General features: G+C 42.2%; 2 protein-coding genes and 1 long non-coding RNA gene across 8 annotated transcripts in view; 1 reads left to right on the forward strand and 2 right to left on the reverse strand.

Moving 5' to 3' along the window:
- Positions 1–1,989: 1,989 nt before the first annotated feature.
- LOC120747474 (serine/arginine repetitive matrix protein 2-like) lies at positions 1,990–10,721 on the reverse strand. 2 transcript variants are annotated; one of them, XM_040053376.1, is made up of 5 exons: positions 8,567–10,721; positions 6,222–6,446; positions 5,604–5,983; positions 5,230–5,417; positions 1,990–5,017 (listed from the first exon to the last, which is right to left on the reverse strand). In XM_040053376.1, exons 1-5 carry the CDS (start codon positions 10,605–10,607, stop codon positions 4,561–4,563), a joined length of 3,291 nt encoding a protein of 1,096 aa, XP_039909310.1. In that variant the 5' UTR covers positions 10,608–10,721; the 3' UTR covers positions 1,990–4,560. The 2 variants fall into 2 exon arrangements, with proteins under 2 accessions (XP_039909310.1, XP_039909309.1); XM_040053375.1 differs by having other exon boundaries at positions 6,222–6,458.
- A 324-nt stretch (positions 10,722–11,045) lies between these two features.
- Positions 11,046–18,198, reverse strand: part of shroom3 (shroom family member 3) — a 73,593-nt gene continuing 66,440 nt past the window's right edge. For all 5 annotated transcript variants that reach the window (XM_040053366.1, XM_040053367.1, XM_040053371.1 and 2 more), the window contains 4 exons: positions 17,305–17,404; positions 16,953–17,118; positions 16,543–16,664; positions 11,046–15,249 (listed from right to left, as the gene is read on the reverse strand). In XM_040053366.1, the coding sequence (XP_039909300.1) occupies positions 14,863–15,249; positions 16,543–16,664; positions 16,953–17,118; positions 17,305–17,404 (775 nt within the window). In that variant the 3' untranslated portion in view covers positions 11,046–14,862. The remainder of the gene's footprint in view (positions 15,250–16,542; positions 16,665–16,952; positions 17,119–17,304; positions 17,405–18,198) is intronic.
- LOC120747497 lies at positions 16,572–18,036 on the forward strand. Its single transcript, XR_005699136.1, has 2 exons — positions 16,572–16,681; positions 16,934–18,036. It is a non-coding gene; the product is annotated as an uncharacterized LOC120747497 (long non-coding RNA).

Raw genomic sequence — 18,198 nt, forward strand, 5'->3', positions numbered from 1 at the left:
TGCTAGGAGACCTTGGGTCCAACTATCTGTCCATTAGTACACTTGATATAGCTAGGAGAGGTTTCAGGATTTAAGATGGGCTGGTGGGGTGAATAGAGACGGGAAAGTAAAATAAAGTGCAGAAAACTGAGGTGCTTTAAAAGATGAAGACAGGTTTTCTTTGTGTTAGCTGGCTTGATGGAACCTAAAACCACACCATGGTTATAAACCTTCTTTGTTAACTCTGACTTTTTTTGTGATCTTTCTTACCGTCTCTCACACTCACATAAAAGGAGAGCAATGTTTGAAAACAACATTCAGAACACGTGCAACAAGATATTAGGAACAAAAAGACCCAGAGCACCGTGTTCTTGATCCCTTAAAACTTAAGACTATTTCAGCTGATTATCCCAGAATAAAAGGGTTCAGCATATTTAAGAGATTTCCCCTCCTCACTCCCCCCGCCCAGCTTATATTCTGTCCCAGAATCAGAACTTTGTAAAATGCTGTGAGAGCAAAGGCTGCACGGATTACTTTTTACACATGTATGCACACAGATAAAAGGGAAGCAGCTCAAACAGAGAGATCTCCCACACATAAACCTGCAGCTTTGAAACGAGTCCAAACTAAAACGAGGGCCCTTCCCAGGTTTTCTTTTGTTTCTCGTGTACTCTGTGCCTCTGGTGTCATTACAGGCCATTAACCTTTGTTCCCTGTATTGTCTCGAGCTCTCGGTTAGTCTCTGAGTTCTTGTAACCTCATCACATCAAAAGGGCAGAACAGCGTCATGGTAGACGCACTGTTTCAGTCTCTCTGGCATTGGTGGACTTATTCTCCCTTTGTTTTGTTTCTGTTTTTTCCACCATCTTCCTCTTCCTGGACCTGGCTGCTGATGAGGGAGTGGAGAAAGCTGAAAACGATTACTTAAGTCACTGCTGCTAAAGGTGGTTCTACAAGCTGTTGAATCATGGGGTGCGCTTCATTTTTCACAGGTTAGGTTTACTGTAAGGATTTGGCACTTCATTGAGGGTTAAACTTTGGGCTGAAAAGCTTGGGAATGCATTAATGTCAAAGAAGAAACATGCCTGTGAGTTTATTTTGTCAAAATAAAAGTACCACTGATCCAAATGACGTCAATCTTGGCGCCAAACTTACTCAAGTCCCCACCAACACACTTGCTGAGTTTAAATTTGGATAAACAGGAATGACGTAGGGAAGGACAAATGGAGCATGATTTCACAAATTTATAGTAAATAACTTTGGCAATAACATATCCCAGCTGGGTGTATTATGAGACACTGAAATGGAGTGGAATAATGCTACAGGTCAGACCGGTTATATAGGAAGGGACTTTCTGCTGCTGAGCTTGTTCAGACAAAAACCACACATACACTTACATACACACTTCTACTGAAATACCCACATTACATAATCTAAAAGTCATGTTTTGAATCCTCAAAGAGGATTTAAAAAAAAATTGCCTTTACATCTACAAGAACAGCAGCACCCTGAACCCTGACTAATATTAATTTCCTTTAAGCAGGTTTCAAGTCCCCATTACAGTCATACCCACCCAAACACAACAAAAACACAAATCGGGATCGAACATGCCCACAAGCATGAAGAACAGTCTTGAAACACAGAAACAGAAACCCTCACACCAATGTTTCACAAACACACTCCAGCATGCTATCTGACTTGCAGAATTTATATTTAATTGCAACATTTCAGACTAGACCTTCATCAGGCCTTTCAAATATAGATACAAAAAAAAAACATATCATATCCAACTGTGAAACATATTTAATATTCAGTGGCGTTAAAAATATAATGTGCATCTGTCAAAGTAAACAACAGACAAATTTACAAACAAAACAGTCAAATGTAATGTACCCTGGTGGTTGTGAAAGGATAATACTTGTGCTTTTACATGTTTTACACCGCCTCAACTTCAAATTCCTCCTCAGCATTTTACAAATTCTCCATCAGTTTTTTTTTTTTTTTTTTTTTAAATTTCTTGAATAGTTTCTTGAGTTCCTCTGGAAGGTCTGCTAAGAAGCATTTAAAAAGGGTGTAGCACAAAGTGTTTATGAGAGAAATTGTGATACTTGGTGGTGGTGCACATATAGCAAAATGTCAAAGATGTCCAGTACAAATTTTACATGTTTACTTGATAATTGTAAACTTTTTTTCCACATTTAACATTCACTCATTCATACAATCTGTTTTTTTGTAACGTTACATATTCACGATAGAAATTGGGTAAAATAACAATCAGTCTCACTTTGACAACTGATAAACTGAAAAGAAACAAAGTGGTGACATTGATTATAATTTGTCACAGTAATTAATATAAAAAAATAAATAAAAATCATTTTGTCCCCTATCCACCAGCTACAACTTCAGTTCAACTGTGACAAAAGTATAAACAAATGCAGAAAAGTGTAAATTTAGATAAAAGTACAACTTTTCAAAGCTTTTCAGGGACTGTAGGAGAGAAAGTTAGCTAATGTTAACCGTTATTGACTACTTCAGGCTAATGAATATATGAGCAAGTATTAGCCATCTGAAGCTAATGGTCGCATCAAACCCTGGGGTCAGCCAAAATTAGCTCAACTAGTAGTAGTAGTCAGCTCAAGCGAATAGTTATATCAGGCTAGCAGCTGAAGTTAGCTGACAACAGTTACTATTAGCCACCTCAAGTTAATGTCATGCTAGACTAGTATCCAAAATTAACAGACATTGAATAGCAATAACAATTTCAAGCTAATGGTCATTACTAGGCTAGTAATCAAAATGACCTGATAATAGCTAATTTTAACCTTTTCAACCAAATATAACGCTAAGCTAACAGCCAAAGTTAGCTGACATTAAATAGCCTTAGCCACCTCAAGCCAGTGGTCATGTTAGATTAGCATTAGCAAGTGACATTAGTAATTTAAATTGACTACCAGTAGCTATGTCAAGCCAATGGTCACCAGTTAAAATTGGCAACCACTGAAAACCAAACTGCAGATGTTGACAACAACATAACATGAAAACAACAGTCAAATTAAAAAGGTGGAAAAAATAATGCAAATGTTAATTAAATGTGTAGATTATTGGCACTCAGAAAATACAGACAAAGTTGTAAGCTAAAGGAAGAATTTGACATTTTGGTATATGTGCTTATTTTTGTTAAACATTATTATGGGTTCATATCAATAACACAAATGCATACTCCCTAGGAGGCAGTTAATTTGTGCCAATCTAATTCACAAGTTGTTTTCCAAGTGACTTTAATTCTTGATTTGTCTACAATATCTTTATGAAGTCAAACTAAACACTGGTTAAAAGAAAGAGGGGGGGAGTATCACTGAACAAACTGATGGATGGTGTGTAAACAGCAGGAGGAATGTAAAACAGACATTAACAAAGCAGCGGCGTGTACTCCAAACTAAGTATCAGTAAATGAATCACGGCTGAAACTGGAACTGTCTCTCCTGTTAGCCTGCAGCTTGTAAACGTACACCTTGTATGTTCTCCTGTCACAACTGCAAGATAATAAAGTCATGCTGAAAACCAGTCAAGCGCTCGCAGATCAGATCCCCGCTTAAACCATCGCATTCTTTAGATCATATTTCAGCTTCTTTGTGATACAATCTCTTGTTAGGCATTCAAAGTCTGCCATGGAAACTCATGATTCTCTTTATTGCAGTTGTTTGGCCTGAGCTCAAGGTTTTGGCCTTCAAAAAACTAATCTCTCTTTTGTTATAATAAGAAGTAGTGAAATATTATACGGCATATTTATCCAGTTGGAGAGGCTTCCAACAAGCAACAGCAGAAAAGGACCTACAAATGAGGCTTTAAAAGCAAAGCTCACAGCTGCTGTTGAAAGAGCTGATTTATCTGTTTATAGGGTTTTATAGTTCAGAAAGGTCTTCACAGAGGAGAGAGGAGGCAGTCAAGTCCTACATACTCTGAAAAATGTGCAGTTCTATATATCCACTGTGAAGAAATCCTGTTGCATATTTTCAGTTTCACTGAAAGAAAGGGCGATTATTGGTATGCCACTGCTCTTTCTGTAAAACAAGGTCATTCTTAAAAACGAGTGTTTAGGAACTACCAGCATTACCACCAGAGGGTGTGTTGGGGTTTTTTTCTCCACAAGAGGTTTAACCGCTCCCCAGGCAGGTATTGAGGTTTTTTTTCACATGATGTCATGCAGTCATTGTCATGTCATTGTGTCTATTTAATACTTGTTTCTGTGTTAAATAGCTAGATAATTAATAAGGTGGTAACAGTGACTGCTACTGTGAACACTGTAAAGTTATATTAAAGTGAATTATGCAGTGGCCTAATCAGCATGACTTGTTCTTTTAATAGTTTCTGGCAGTTTTTGCTGGTTTCAGGAAAGGAAATATTTTTCACTACTGTATGAGAATCACTGCTAGTGCCCAAGCATATGACAAAGGAACAAGTGTGACAAACCGTTAGCTGCTTCTTAATCTCTGTGTTGGTAGTTTTTAAGACCCGCGGACCAGCTAGCTGTGCTGACTAGTCCATGTTGCAAGACTCTTGAAACAAGCTTAACCCTGAAGTTTAAGCTGAGGAGTTCACCTGATGTGCTTGAAATCGTATTAACGATTTGTGCTTAAGCAACGCAGCGAGTGAGGTTGCCCGTTTCACCTTCGTTCTACTCGCAATTGTCAGCGGGCTCCCTCTTGAAGCTGAGGAGGCATGGTGACGCAGGTGGCGGCTTTGCTTCTGTTGCTGCTCCCAGCTGGTGTTTGCCATCTCGACACCTTTCTTTCCTGACATAACGTCCTGCATCGGCGCTGCGAGCAAGTGGAACATTTCCAGCGGCGCGTCGAGGCTCAGGTACTGCCAAGGTCTCTTACCTGCCATGTCTCTCTGCTTCACATTAGCTTGGAACTTATTGATTAGCAACCGAATGATGTTTTTGTGACCGTGCATGACAGCGATGTGGAGAGGCGTGTGACCGCTGTTAGACCTGGCGTTTACGTCGAAGGTAAGAGAGAGCTTTTCAATTCCATACCTGAAACCAAAAATGGATGATGGATGAGTGCCATTTATCATCTATAAATAATAAACACATTAAAGATTTTATAACGCTGCTGTCAACACAGGAGAGTCATGAGTGGGTCACTGGTCTACCTTCCACTATTAAACCTGAGTAGACAAAACTAGCACTAATCCGCACAAGTACTTCAGACATTCCTAATTATAGGTCACAAGTTTGCTGCGTACCCTAGAGTGTTGAGGACTCGGTGGTCGCCGTGTTTGGCAATCCAGTGCAGTACAGTGAAGCCTGAGATGAAGTCTTTTTTGTTGAGGAGGGACGGTTCCTCTCTGAAGAGGGTGTAGATTTCCGGCCAGTTGCCCGCCGCCGCCTTAACCAGCCAGGTATGTTCCCTCGGCTCCAAAGGAACCAGCGACTGATGACAGGAGCACATATAATTTTAATTAATGAAGCCTCATCGTGTATTATATGATATGTGTGGGGCAAAAGGAGAGTATAGGTTTTATAACCTATGCTGAAAACATGTAACCTATGAACAGGTGAACAGTAATTAATACTTGTGATTATGTTAATCACAGTTGTTAGTTTTAATAAGTCTTACATGTCGACCGTGGTTGTCACGGTGGTTGGAGGAGGGCGAGGCTTCTGTAGATAGATTCATCTTTTCTCCTTTTGGCTCGTCCAGACTGGCGAGGCTGTGGCTTCGAGGCGGCGTGGAACAGGATGATAATGAGGAGCACGACAGATTGTGGCGGAGGCTGAGCGAGGAAGAAATCCGGTGGAGGCGGCTCCTCCGAGCCTCCTCGGTTCCTCTTCCTTCCCTTGCCTCCCCCTGAAGAATCTGGTCCAGGTCGGCTCCCATGCTGAGGGACATCCTTTGTTTGGTGCTCATCCGGTTGGTGGCCCCAGGGCGTTGCCGCAGGTAAGGTGAAGAGACGGAGTCATCGCTTGACGCTGCGTCTTCACGATCACAGAGATCACCTTTTAGACAGAGGGAAGCGTTCAGTGTGGTATAAATCATCGATTCCCACCCAGCGATAAAGGACACCAGGCGATGGTTATGGTGCAGGTGGGAAAGTAAAGGCAAGTTTGAAAAGATGTTCCTTAAAATTTTGTTCCAATTAACCAATTTGAACATGAAAGACAGGGCTGATAAAGGACAGAAACTGCTGTTTTAAATGCTTAGAAGTGAATAGTGAACTTAAACTTCGGGTCAGACCTGTGGAAAGATAAAACGGTGCCACTCGGCCCGGAGAGGATTGGTTCTCGTTGAGCTGGTCAGTGGAGCGACGCAGCGGTGACGAACGAGCTGAGGGCCCCTGCTCGTCATAGAGCTGACCGGTGGAGCGATGCCAAGGCACTGTTTTAGTGTCAGCACGACTCATCATGGAGTCCGACATACCCTCTTTGGTTCGTTTGACAGTTCCCTGGATTCTGGGCACACCTACAGGCACACCTGTTTTCATGGAAATGTTACAGAGACAAGTCAACAGCTGGATTACCACTTTTGCTTAATGCACCTCGGGCAGAGGTGCATACACAGGAAACCCAAAATAAGGACGCCAGCTTATTTAAGTACATACTGTTCATTATGTGTCAGGCATGAGTTGGACTCTATTACTGAGATGAACTTTGACGCAGCTAAAACGTATGGAGGACCAAAACTGACAAAAATCTGTCAATCATAAATATAATAAATGTAATCATTTTCTTATCAATTTGCGAAAATGTACTATTAAAAACCCCATAAATGTGTCTCAGGCTATAATCACTTATTTTATGCTTTAAGTTTTAAATAAATAAAAGACTGTTGGATTAAATAAATAAAGCTTTAAAAAAAATTAAGTATCACTTCTGACTATTAAGCTGATCTTTTTTTTTTTAAATTTCTTTTTAAATTTACTCTTCTCCTACCAATTGAACAATATGGAGGACCACAACTGTCAGAATCTTAAATAACCTAAATGAATGACTAGCTCAGGAATCTTTACTTAATTAAAAAAAATAAAACATCCTCTTGTGATTATGGTAAATGATATAGATCAAATATGATTTGTAGAGTAACATTTTGTAACAAATAGAAGGACAATCGATCATTTTCACTTGTTTGTGTTAATATACTCTTCGGCCACTTTGTCAGGTACACTTGTTTAACTGCTTGTTAATACAAACATCTAATCAGCCAATCAAGTACAGCATGTAACATGTTTAAGCATGTAGAAACGGTAAAGTCGAGCTGTTGAAGGTGAAACTGAGGATCGGAATGAGAAACAAAGGTGACTTAAGCGACTTTGAACGAGGCCGGTCTGAGTATTTCAAGAACTGCTGATCTAGTGGGAGTAAATATCCAGTGAGCGGCGGTTCTCTGGGTAAAAATGCCTCGTTGATACCAGAGGTGAGAGGAGAATGACCAGAGTGTTTCAAGCTGATAGGAGGGCAACAGTAAGTCAGATAACAGCATGTTACAACCCAAGTATGCAGTATGCAGACACGTCAAACCTTGAAGCAGCGGCAGAACCCGAGTCATTCCCATCAGCTAAGAAAAAAAAAGAAACTTCACACAGGCACACTAAAATAGGATGAAATTAGAGGGGAATATCTTCCTGGCACAGTAAGGGCTCCTTAGTACCAACTGATTTTCATTTAAACCCTACGCCCTACCTGAGCATTGCTTGCCCTTCCCTTTATGACCACAATGTTCTTATCTTCTGATGGATACTTCCAGCAGGATAATGGACCGTGTCACAAAGCTCATTTTCTAATATATAACTGTACTCAAATTGCCTCACTAATCACCAGACCAATCCAACAGAGAACCTTTGGGATGCGGTGAAATCGGAAATTCACATCATGGATGTGCAACTGACAGTTCTGCAGCAACTGTGTGATGTCATCATGCCAGTGTGAACTGAAATCTGAGGAAAGTTTGCAGCACCTTTTTCGATCTCAGCCATTAAAAATTCAAGCAGCTCTGAAGGGTCTGGCCCAGGTGTACCTAATAAAGTGGCCGTGAGTAATTTTACAATAATAATTTCTAAAATGTAACAAACAAAAGCAAATGTATTAGGTAATGAAATAAATTAAACATCAATAAATGAATAAATAAACAGATCTAGATGCTTGTTTACATACATGTAAGTTTTTCACGTGTCACATAAGAGCTTGACTTTTTCATCCAGTGAAAAGTGAAATTTCATAATGTAATTAAATGCACCAAAATTAATATTAAAAATAAATAGAGGCAATATTCTATAAACTGTGACATAAGTTGATATTTCTTTATTTTATATTGAACTTTCAGCTATATTGATTTTTAAACTGATTTAGTAGTCATTTATTTTGACATATTCATTTAATTTCATTTACTTTCTGCATTAGTTTCCACATTTCTGCCTGTGTATGACAGTGAGGAGGTTCTCCTGAGGGCATTTATCGCTGACGAAGTCAGGGGGAGTCATTGAGACGGGGGAAAGAGTGATTTTGATGGGGGACCATTTTCAGTGGTGGATTAATACTGACAAGCTTCTAACCAGCTAACATTAACAAAGAGACCTGCTAGTGTACCTGCTCTGATCTGCAGATCCGAGGAGCTGCTGGTCCATCCAAATTCTCTGGTGGAGTTAGACGGCGGCCACTTGGTGCTGTGGAAGCTGCCAGCGGACGAGGGCGAGTAGATGCTGCTGTGGCTGGACGACATCAACGGTCCGTGGCTCTGATTGGTCTCTAGTTTGGGTTCCCTTGACAGTGGTGAGTATTGGTGGCCCTGCTGGATGTTGTGGTGGAGTGCCGTCTCCAAAGGCAGGCTGCGTCTGGTGGTCTCGCCCAGTTCCAGCCTAGGGCCTGCAGTTTCCCCCCTCAAACCTAGATAGTGAGGGCTGAGCTTTTCCCCTTCAGCGCCCTGGATGTAAATCTGTGGGACACATGAAGGTGCAGGCGTGTCTATGATGCATGGCGATGAGGAAGACATGGCCCTCACTGTGTCACCGAGCGGCACATTCAGTGGCCACGCTCCTCCTCCTGAACCTCGCCTCATGGGGACCTCCTCTACATCATCTTCATCATAACTCACAGCAGTTTTATAGCTCTGTCTGTGCTTCAAACGCCTTTGGGTGAGCTGTGGAGGCACAGGAGGCTCCTGATGAAGACCACCTTCTGGAGGCTGGGGCCCCCTTCTGAGGGCCTCAGTACCCTGAATGTAACTCCTCTGGACAGAGGAAGGAGCAGGCGTGACCCTCCCCGGGGCACTGAGCGGAACGCTAGGGGGCCGCGCTCCTGCTGCTGTACCCTTCGTCACTATGATCTCCTCTTCATCATCTTGGCTCACAGCAGTTTTGTAGCTTGGCCTGTTTCTTGCTCGGCGGGGGGCACGCTGAGGGTGAACATCCCCCTCTGGCTGCCTCCTCCCTGTGAGGACCTCAGGGCCCGGGCTGGTTTCTCTATGAGGAGATGCAAGTGTGACACCAGGAAGTGGACCAAAACCCCCTCTCAGCTCTCCCCCTTTAGATGCCTGATCTGGGGCAGGAGGTGTAGGCAGACTGGGTGTCTTTAGCTGTGGTTTCTGTGGGATGTGACTCACCGTCTGTGCTGACACTGGTCGCACAGAGTGGTCAGGTGCGCTGTGTGCCTGCTGCTGTCTCAGGTCAAAGTTGCTGTTATTCGGAATGACCCTAGTTGGACTCTGAGGGGTGAGCATTTGCCCCTCAGTACCCTGACTGTAACTCCTCTGGCCTGAAGAAGGAGCAGGTGTGACCCTCCCCGGGACATTGAGTGGAGCGCTCGGGGGCCGCGTTCCTCCTGCTGAAATCTGCGTCACTGTGATCTCCTCCTCTTTCTCCTCTTCATCATCTTGGCTCACAGCAGTTTTGTAGCTTGGCCTGTTTCCCGCCCGTCGGGGGGCACGCTGAGCATGAACTCCCGCTTCTGGCTGCCTCTGCCCTGTGAGGACCTCTGACCCTGGGCTGGTTGCTCTGTGAGGAGGTGCAGGTGTGACACCAGGAGGTGGACCAAAACCCACTCTCCGCTGCCCCTGCCCCACTTTAGAAGCCTGATCGAGAGCAGGAGGCGTGGGCAGACTGGGTGTCTTCAGCTGTGGTGTCTGTGGGCTGTGACTCACTACCTGTGCTGTCACTGGTTGTATAGACTGGTGTACCTGCTGCTGCCTCAGGTTTAAATTCTCCTGCACGCTGTTGTTGTTGGTCAGGACGAGGCCAGCCACAGGTAGGATTGTTTTCGTTGCAGTTTCTCCCGACGGGGCGGGTGCAGTCGCTTCTTTCTGCTGCGGTTTCTGTCGCGGCTTGTTAGGAGCGGCAGTTTCGGCGTTCTTCCCGACCGGGACGCACGGAGGGTCGGAGGAGCCCACTTCAGCCCCCTTACCTGGGACATATCCTCTGAACTTCTTCCTGAGGATCACATGAGACACTCCGTCCAGCTGTTTGACGGTGGCCACGGAGTTGACGAACTTCTTGAAGAGCTCTCGGTTTCGGTCCTGGTCCGCATGATCCCGAATGAAGTTTTTGAAGTGCAGAACCAGGTCGGAGTTTTTCACTGTGCCTCCGCGGCTCTGGAGGAACACCAGCACCGCGTCCTGAGTGAACTCCGAGGCCATTGCGCTCCGATTAGTGCGTTATGCAGCTCCTCTCTTTCTCTCCCGCCCTGTTAGTCCCAAAGGTCAGGAGCTGTTTCTGTCAGACCAGAATAAACTCCGCCCACCCCAGGTATTTAACCGCATTCTCACCTGCTGCATCCCCGCAGGTAACCCGGATGTGTGTTGAGGATCTAAATGAAGTGAAGATGCGAGCTCCTATTTCAGGAACTAAATGTGCAGTAAAGCCGTGATAATAATCATGTGTTTATAGCACTGCAGACAGGGAAGCGCTAAAACTTCAGCAGGTTTCTGTAAAAGGTCCGAGAGCTCGCCTGCTGCTGTTTTACATCATTTAAATATCCCGATTCTTTCTAACTTTATTTCCACTGCAGTGATGATAATCATCTATATGTGTGTGCGTGTGTGCAGGTCAACAGGATGAGAAGAAAGAGTCTGATAGTATTTACAAAAAACATTTATTTAGCAAAAAAAAAAAAAAGCTGTTACTTTTTATTTATTGTTCTTAAGTCTTTCAGAAAACAAACATTGAATTTCATTCAACAATAAACCAGAATCTTTTCGAGATATTCTTTAGTGCCTCTGAAAATAAACAGTAATCAACAGTACAACTGGGGTTATAGAGGAGGGCATACGGCAGTGTGTGTGTGTTGTACTGCTTGGAGAATATTTAAAAGGTGCTCTCAAAACTAAACACGTAGGCGTGGAATAAAAGACAAAAACCCTCCACTGATCAGAAGCAAATAAATATCATATACTGCAGAAATGAAACCATTGGGAGTCTGTATGAAGGGACAGGAAGCCAAATGGTGCCTGTTATACAGCAAGGTGAGAAAAGTTTATAAACCTGATCCTGCAATGAGTCACAGAGGAACTGTGGAAGCCCAGATATGACAAAAATGTATCAAACAAAGAAAAAATGTAAGGATTAAAAATAAAAAAGGTCACCATTTTGCACTTGTTTCCTTTTGTACTTTACTCATCTGACAACACATTTTCTGTGTTTAAAAAAAAAATTATTACCTAAATTTATTTAAGTAAGAAGTCAGTGGGGTCAACTGAAACAGAATTAAAGGGACACACCACCAATTTTAAGTCAGTTTTATCACCATAATGTTTTAAATCTGAACATCTCTGTTCAGGTACGTGTGTAAACACAGCTTGAGAAATAATCTCAGTGAGTAACCAAACTCATATTTCAAGTTTTTCCTGGGACGCCTGGCTTCAAAGGCCAAAAAAGTTTAGGTCCTCCATTCTGAAAGTTTTAGATTAACAATTAAAAAAAACAGCCACCAGTTGAATTTGTGTCAAAACGTCAGCACAGGGATGTTGGATTCGCCACATAGAGTAAGGCTACGGGTATTTTCATGGCGTTTCTTTCTTCATCCTCTGCTAGAATCAGGGACTTCAATGGTATCAGGCACAGAGGGAGAAAGAGCTGAGGTTAAATGACATACTACGATGCCTCCTCCACCTAAATGAGGTGTTTTATGTTATGTCCAACTGCGAGGAGGCCTGGTTCAGACCCGGGATGCACTGGAGAGATTAGATGTCTTGGCTAATAGAAGAGCTGGAGGAGGGGGCCAGGGAGAGGAGAGCTCAGACTGCTACTCCCACAGCCTGCACTCAGATAAGTGGCAGAAAACGAATGAATGGATGGATAAGAGAAGAAACTGATGCACAGCTTAAAAATAAAGTGATAAATCTGGCATCTAAAGGTTTTACAGTGTGGGTCTTTCTTTTCTCTGAGAGAGCTGGACTGAAAGGAGTTTAAAAATATGTTTCTCAGTTTTCTATGAAACTGAAAGTCGTTTCTGAAAGAAGGATAATTAAAATAAAATGTCATGTTACATAGTGGGAAACATATTGTTAATTTAAAGGTTTCCTGGAACTGAAAATGTTTCTATAAATGATCCGAAAGTTAGAACATTACAACCTCTCAACTGTAAAGGTTTGCTTCTTCTCAGCATCACAAAGTTAAATATCTTTGGGTTATTTTTCCGATTATTCTTTTTTAAGTTGATATCTGTTGGAAATCAGTGGATTTTAAGGTGACTACTGTAGCTGGCAACATTTCTGACATAAAACCCCCCTCCAAAGTCCAAAATTGAACCAAGATGAAATCTGGAAGAAATCTCAGCCTGTGAAAGTCTTTGGAATCGGAACTTTTCCTCGTGAAGCGTCAGACTTGATGAGAGGCATACGACAGTGTTTATGGGTCAGTGTAATTTCTGCTGCAAACAGCAGTGGGACTGCTACAAAGTGCTACAAGCTGCAGATGTGCAGACAGCAGTGGCAGTAGTTGTGTTACAGTTTAACATGACAGTGACGATTACAGCTCGTCTTCAGGAATTTTTTGCTTTCTGTCCAGTGAAACAAGATCGTAGTCCCTCTGATTTTGGTGTTCATTAAGGTTAAGGTGACGTGAGAGTGAGGCAGGCTCTGTGGAAAGATGGAGAAGATGATGATCTTTTAAAGATGGTGGTGCTTTCTCTTTGGGAGATAACTGCTCACGTGCAGCAGCTATCAGATAGAAAGACCTCATGGAGGAAGGTCTGAATGTTTGAGGCTCCTGAAAGTATCACCAGTCAGTTAAAGGACAATTCCAGTGTAGTAATATTTAATTTACCTCCATATGATTTATTCTTGGGCTCTACTAGAGTAGCTTTGCATAATTCACAGTTTAAAATAATCTTTATTTGTCTTATACTGGGGCAACTCTGCCTGTAACAAGTGGATTTAGCTCTTTCTCTTGCAACAACTGCAGGTGGTGGAGTTTAAGTCCATCTAAACAAAGGATAACACCCTTTACAGAGAAGCAGCTGAATGAAATCAGAATAGAAAAGCAAGGAGATTGTCCACTAGTAACTATACCATGGATGGTATAGTTACTATACTAACCCTAACCTTAGTACACATAGTCTACAGGGTTTTTCATTGCTCTATTTTGTGCATTCTCCTCCTGCCCCGACCTGGAAATCAGTCTAACAGAACCATCTTGAAGAATGTCCCAGTTTCTAAAATACATCTGGAGGTCAGAGCAGAGTGAGGATACACAAGTGTTTTATGCCTGAAAGCTCCACACTGAAGCATTCATTCATAAATCCAGCGTGTTATTTTCCTGTCCTTTCTATGTGTTTCTGCTTCAGTGTTCTTTATGTAATTGGCTATGACCTGTTTTCTGTAGCCACCGTGGTGTCACATGTTTTGAAGCTTTGATTTTTTTTGTGACTGAGCCCATAAACTCATCAGGAAAATGTTTACACAGGTCTCAGCAGTTTTAAGGCACTTGTGTGTTGACATTACTTTTTAAACCTGGAAGCTACGTCTGTCTTTTGTGTGTCTTTGTGTGTCTCGTTGTGGTTTTACTTCCATTTTTGAGATTGCCTGCCCTGCACTCATGAGTTTCACCTGTGTGTGACTGTTCCCACCTGTGCCTAAGGACTATATATACATCTGAGTGTGTATAAATAGTCCCGTTTGTCTCTTCATCTACCTCTCATTACTTGCACTTCCAGCACTCCTTTTTTTGTGGATTTTTTTTTGATAAGCTAATGAAGGCTTGCTGTGTAAAATACATCAGTAGGAACTATAAGCCACATTTCATGTGTAACAGAGAACGCTTTAAAGCAGCAGTGCCTCATTTTGTTCTTCCCCTTGCTTTGTGTCTCTTCCTCACTTTCTCTTTTCAGTTCTCTGGTGGAAGGAACTAAAATGCAAGAAGAAGAGGTGAGGAAGTACAAACTGAGAAATGGGTAAGAAGGATATGTGTGGGAAACACTGGGTATCCCGTTTTTATGACACCATACAGATCCCAGAGTAGAAAAACCTATGTGAAAGTGAAACTTTGGCCATGTTTAATCCATCACTGAAGCAGGATATATATATATATAACAAGAACCCCCCCCCCAAAAAAAAGCAGAAGAGGTCTAAGTGTTTAAAAAAATGGAGAAAATCATCCACCATGCTGGAATTGTCCTTTGAAGGATTTGATGATAAACTTTCCTGGTAATCCTCTGACCTTAAAATCACTCATTGGAGCAGAGTGTGGTTAGAAATATTGTCTAGTTGCTGGCGTTTAGGTGAACAGAGGCCTAATGTGCAGTCAGGCATGAACAGAAAGAGGCACATTAAAGGCTTTTCTTCATGTGTGAAGTCTGCATAGTCAATTCAAAATGGGCGGAGCCTGTTTTGGGGCATCCTTCGTGTAAAGCTCCTTCACTTTTTATGGTGCTACCTGTCCTTCATGTTCATGATGTCACAGTGATGTCACAGTGGTAGATCTGACCACGTGGCTAGGGCTTATAATTGCAGCGGGTGGAAGCAGTGGTGGAAACAAAGAAGAGCAGGGCACGGGGCTTGCTGCGGGCCAGCCGTTGGCCTCTGCCAGCTCTGCTGGTAGGCTCTCGGCCAATCGCGTCAGCTGCTCCTCTCCCCGTCGTATGAGGTCGTCCAGGTGTCGCTGGCGGATCAGAAGGGAGGGCTTGGTGCTGACGAAGCGCCGGTAGTCTTGGAGTTGGGGTTCGCTGAGGTAACTGGACAGGATGGCGTGGACCACGCGCTGCCGCCGGTCCAGGTTCTCCTTCAGCTCTCGAGCGTCTTCGGTTTGGCGAAGGAGGAGAGAGCGCTTGTGATTAAGGGAGTCCTGAGGAAGAGGAAAACAAACACATATATCAAACACATACATCTATATATCTTCTTTGTTTATATATTTCAAAATCACATGCCAATAATGCTCATCCTCGCTCTCCTGTAGCTTGCATTTTTTCCTGTTTATTTGTTGCCTCTCCACAAGGAAGGGAGTTCTTTCTCCCTACAGTCCCCAAGTGCTTGCTCACAGTGGATCTCCTGATTATTGGGGTTTTCTTTCCAGTGTTGCAGTCTTTACCTTATCTTTACCAAATGCTTTGAGAGGACTGTTGTTATACAAATAAATTGTCTCTAATAACTGCTGTGTTTGTGTTACCTGGGGAAATGAACTTCATGCAATAAGACATTGTGACTTAATTCTTTAAATCACTACCATGTACTTTATAACAGTGGCACTGGGTAAACAAGTGGATAGTACTTCAGCTCCCCCTTGTGGCTACAGATGGGAAAACCTCTTTCTTTTACAAAGTGTTCTTAAACGTGTGACTGCAAAAAAAAAAAGCTCATTAAAGTATTCATAAACAACCGATAAGCTGTATAAAATCAACTGTTTGACCTTCTTAAAAAAACAACCACTGAACACAACTGACTGCTTTTATAACACCAGAATTGGTCTGAGTTTGAGGCCAGGGCAGCAGATAACCACGAGGTAAAAGTTAATATTTCATCTGTGAGTTGACTCAAAAGTTTAGACCTATTATGTCGTCGGGTGAGAGCAGATAAAGATACAGCAAACATTAACAGAGTCAAACATCGATTGTCTTCACTGATTCAAGCTCACTTTTTTCCTGTGTGCTCCTTTGTTCAGAGAAAGGGGTTGAAATAAACTCTCATATATCAAAATATTTGGGACTGAAATCTTTGTTGGGACTATTTTTAATATCTGAGATAATATAGACACGGCTTAAGTCATACAGCAGAACTGCACACTATTGAGATCAGGGTTATTAAACACAATTATTCACAGACCTTCCAAAAAAATGAAGAAACTTTTTTTTTATATAATTTGGACCGTCTTCCTTTGACTCTATTGAATTTGAAAGCATGCAGGTAAAGGGAAACAAATAATAAGGAAAACAGCAGGGAGGCAGATAGTGTGGTGCAAAAGTTAAAGTCCCTTTCCCTGTCAGTTTTGGTCCTATAGAGGTGTATGGAGCAAAACTGTCACCGTATGAAGCGCAAAACTAAACCTAAAACGAATTTAATTTAGTTACTGTCCCATTTGTTTTACTGCCTGAATCACAGAACTGCAGGTGTGATGCAGGCAGGTGGACTCTGCATGTCTCACCCTCTCTTCAGCCGCTTCTTCTGGCGACAGCCCGTCTCTCTGCAGAGCGAGCAGAGATCTGTCAATCCTCGACAGCCGGCTGCACAGAGACAGCAGCAAGTTCACGATCCTCTCCAGATCACCTGCAAACAAAAAACAGGTCAAAGACATTATTCTTACCTTTTAGAAAGAACCTACTTCCTTGTCTGCAGCTCATATTACCTGCGGTGTTCCACAAGGCTCGATTTTAGGTCCTATTATATTTTTTTTATATTTGTTTATTTATTCTCCAAGGTCATTAAGCCTCTTTCCACTAAAGATAGAAATACTTACGTCTGAAACTTGGGGTCCCTTAAAGCCTATCTGTTGTGGATGTGTAATGAAAATGACATATTTCTGCTTTTTGTCACAGCGTCACTCTGATGTCATACCGATGAACACGCTGTACTTGTCCTTCTCGTTGGTTTTGAGGTGGTCCTGCACCATTGTGTCGATGCTATCCCCCAGCGCCTTGTGATGCTTCTGCTCCTCACACAGCGCCTCTTTCTCCCGCTTCAGAGCCACCACGCTGCTCCTAAGAGCTTCACACAGCTCCACCTGGTGGACAGCAGGAGAAATGTGAAAACAGTTGGCAGTTTTACCTTCTGCTGCTGGGATTTTAGGCAAATATTTAAAAATAAGACTCATTTACAGATTTATTGATTTGTGCACCTACATTATATCTTAACACTGTTAATTATTCACATTTTAACGAGAAATTATTATTTTTATTTTTTATTTTACCTTCCTGGTGTTGAGATCCTTCTCTTCTTCATCCAGTTTGGTCTCCTTCTTTTGATCTGCCGCCGTGCTCTGAGCAGGATCGCAGATGCCAGCCTGGGTCCTACAAAGAAGACAATACTATTTAAAAAGAGATATTTTTGATGTGACAGCCCTGCATTTTATCCATTTTAAAGCATTTGAAAGAACAGAAACACTTTTTCAAGGTCGATTTAAAAACCAGGCTGATGAAGTGGAGGCTCACATTAAAGAAAAAGCTATTTTACTGACCAGATACAGTCTGTTATGCCAGCAACACAGTACCACTAGGTGTCAGTGTTGCTGCAGGAATAAGCCTGAAGGGCTGATTAGATGGAAAATGTAAAAAAGTTGTTTTATTCCTACTTGTAGCCTTTCCATTAAAACAATATAATCAGATAAAATATGAAGAGCTCTTTTGGATCAGAGAGATGCAAGAGTTTATAAAACAGGCAAAAGAAGCCCCACCTTCATCAGCTCTAGCAGTTCATCCTCTGGGTGAACTCATTAGTAATAATAATCCAGTATTAAGACACATTTTAGGTACATTTTTTGCACTGTGTCAAAGTGTATTTTCATATTGCAGATTTCTGAACTTTCTAAATGTAAATAGCGATGAACACACTCTTTGTTTCACAGAGTTTAAAAAGTCACATGCATTAGGTTCATTTTTCTACCTGTATGACCATCCTGGTTAATAAATAACATTAAAAGGCACATGCAGTCCCTCAGTTTGGTAAAACTGCACCAATATGGAAATGCCAGATTCCAGACAGCAGGAATGAAGAAGTTCCTTTTCCTCTGATGAAATCAGGCTAGGGAGGGGCAGCCCTGCCCCAAGTGGTTGGGGGTAAGTGGGTGACTATCGATTTGTAAGTC

The sequence above is a fragment of the Simochromis diagramma genome, unplaced genomic scaffold (genome assembly GCF_900408965.1).
Source record: "Simochromis diagramma unplaced genomic scaffold, fSimDia1.1 OVJJ01000596.1, whole genome shotgun sequence".
Taxonomy (NCBI): domain Eukaryota; kingdom Metazoa; phylum Chordata; class Actinopteri; order Cichliformes; family Cichlidae; genus Simochromis; species Simochromis diagramma.